Source organism: Phaethon lepturus, unplaced genomic scaffold, assembly GCF_000687285.1.
Source record: "Phaethon lepturus isolate BGI_N335 unplaced genomic scaffold, ASM68728v1 scaffold16356, whole genome shotgun sequence".
NCBI lineage: Eukaryota > Metazoa > Chordata > Aves > Phaethontiformes > Phaethontidae > Phaethon > Phaethon lepturus.
Window position 1 is genome coordinate 34,590 of NW_010548423.1, and position 2,684 is coordinate 37,273.

Consider the following 2,684-nt stretch of genomic DNA (forward strand, 5'->3'; position numbering starts at 1 on the left):
GCTTCCTTGGACCTAGGGTGAGAATGCTTGAAGGACATTATTCTTTAGCCAGTATTTTGTCCATTCAGCTTGGTGAGAACTTATTCCTCAAAAACTTATTCTGTTAAGATTGTTAAATAGTATAACTCAACAGAGAAGTACACCAGTAATTCATTCTTTATTTTGTAGCTAAATAAGTTGCAAGATCTTCATCCTTTGCCCAAGATAATTTTAGAATACCGTCAGGTGAGCTGATAATTTTCACATAACATAGCTGCACTGAAGCAAAATTAGCAAGAAAGAGTACATATTCACAGCTAAATAAATAAAAAAGTTGGCTCTAGTGTAAGTTCATTCAAATATTCATTTAAACTTTGAAGTTGTAGGTATTCTTAAGGGTTTTTCAATTTAATGTTTATAGTTCATTTTTGCACGATGTTAGATGATAGCTAGCAAACAACTAACTGTGTTGCAAAAAAAATTGGAAAACTTCACTGGCTAGTGCTATAAAGCACCCTCTTAAGGAAAAACATTTATTTTTTGACTCCTGAAGAAATACTCTGCAGACAGTGAAGGAGGTAACTAGTTATGGGGTTTTTTTGGGTGACGAGCCTCCTGAAAATCCAAACTGACCTAGTTAGTCTGCTCTCACACTTAACGTTTGGATTTTCAGTGGATGAGTTTCCAAGCTTTAAAAAGAAAAAAAAAAAAGCGTGGTGTGGTTGATTGAGGGGGGGGCGGGAAGAGGGGCTTTTTTTTGTGTAATTTATTGACCTGGGGATATAAGATGTAAAAAAATAAATTCCAACAGTTCATTTACTAGTATCTGCAAAGACCTGGCTTTAGAGTATAACCAAGCACTTGCCTAACTTACGCTAATAGATGAAGCTATTAGTGAGCATACATCCATTAATTACAAAGATAAAACTGTCTTTTAAAAGAAGTCTACAAAACAACTTAACGTGCATTTGGAAATGAAGATCTTTCATTTGAAAAAATCTCTTATTTTTATAAATAAACATCTAAACTTTCATGTAATTTAGGTTCATAAGATGAAATCAACTTACGTGGATGGACTACAAACGTGCATGAGAGAGGTAGAAATATAATATGTAGCCTGTAAAATATGGTATTTCAAATAAATCATAAAAAGATGTGAAATGATTGCAGTGTTTACACTTTAAGAACATTCATATATGGAAAATTATAAAGTATTTTATACTTTGTCATTATAATTTTGTAGTGTGATATGTATTATAATAATGTCATATATATCTTTTTATGAAGTATTGATTTTGTAGTGAGTTATTGATTGCAGTGAGTTTTTATTACTGATACTTACATTAAAATTTAGACGTATGTCTTCACCCTTTTCCTTTTGGGGGATTTTTATGTTACTTGACTACAGGGATTTATTTCCTCTACATGGAATCAGACGGGAACTGTGACTGGCAGACTTTCAGCCAAACAACCAGTAAGTCAGCCTAGTAGAAGATTTACATTTTAATCAGAATTAAAAATTAATATTATTTATATAAAATATGTAATATTTTTAACACATGAAATGTTAGTTTTCATCTAAGTCTAGCAGTTGCCATATAGTATGTAAATGTTGGACAGAAAAAGCTTATTAAATGGGTGTTTTGCTGTGGAACACTTATTCTTATGAATATTTTCTGCTGTCTGTGGACCAGAATTTAATATTGTTACCTGAAATTTACCTGAAGTAGAGGGGTAGAATTGAGAGCCATGCATGCACCCTCTAGGCTTCCACTGTATACTTCTTCGTAATGAATTCCTGATGTTCATGAACCACTCCTTGTAAAGGATCGGTGAGCCCTGGGAAGTACCCTGGGGGATTATGATAAAAAAAGCAGCGCTCTTCTTCGGGGAATTTGGCTTCAGGCCTCATAGCAGCGAAGGGCTAAGCTGGCTGTGCTATTGCTCTGGAAGTCTTGCCAGGTGCTTATATGGCTGTGACACTTGGGCTCTTTGTGCTTCGTCTCATCTCTGGCTATAATGATTTCCATGTACATGCTTGTGGCTGGAAGGCGTTTTATTTGACTTTCTGGACTGCTAGAGGCTTGGGGTTTTTTTGCCAAAGTGGTCTCTTTAAGGGCATATTTGAATGTGTTCTATGCTACCGTTTTACTTGGAGTTTAGGAAGCATACTAACCTTTGACTGTCGGGACTGGTGAGGCCTTTTGTGTTCCACTTCTGTCACAGCCCATAGCCACATGGATGAGTGTGCAGGACCTGGTGTGGGAGGAGACAGGGTTGCAGACTGCTTCAGGGGCTCAAGTCAAGGCACAGGGAGGGGAATAGCAGTGGAAAAGTTGTGACTACTTACTGTGGAAATGTTCTGTTTGGTTTAGTCATGGCATTTCTTAGCAAAGACCTGACCTCAAGCCCTGTGGGAGAGGGGCAATAGATGCAGAAGTGGGACTTGGCTCATGAAGGCTAGACAGAATCCACAAGGCTGTTGTCCTTTTAACTTGTGCCCAAGACTTTTGGGCACACAAACCCATGCAGGTTTGAGTACTGCTTATCTGTGTATGCAGCTACTAGCCTTAAGCTGCATGGGTACAAATGGCATGAGAAGCTTTCTGCAGTCTTGGTCTTCCGCAGCTCGCTCTAGGTGTAGAGATGTTAGACATAACGGTTATGTTGTGACAACTGAGAGAGCTGGCGGAGGAGCTTGCCAA

At 37.7% G+C, this 2,684-nt stretch overlaps 1 protein-coding gene across 1 annotated transcript in view; it reads left to right on the forward strand.

Moving 5' to 3' along the window:
• Positions 1–1,453, forward strand: part of POLN (polymerase (DNA directed) nu) — a gene marked incomplete at its 3' end in the record, with an annotated part of 26,202 nt that extends 24,749 nt beyond the window's left edge. The window contains exons 12-14 of the mRNA XM_010289959.1: positions 169–225; positions 1,023–1,076; positions 1,388–1,453. Of these exons, the coding sequence (XP_010288261.1) occupies positions 169–225; positions 1,023–1,076; positions 1,388–1,453 (177 nt within the window). The remainder of the gene's footprint in view (positions 1–168; positions 226–1,022; positions 1,077–1,387) is intronic.
• Between the last annotated feature and the right edge of the window lie 1,231 nt (positions 1,454–2,684).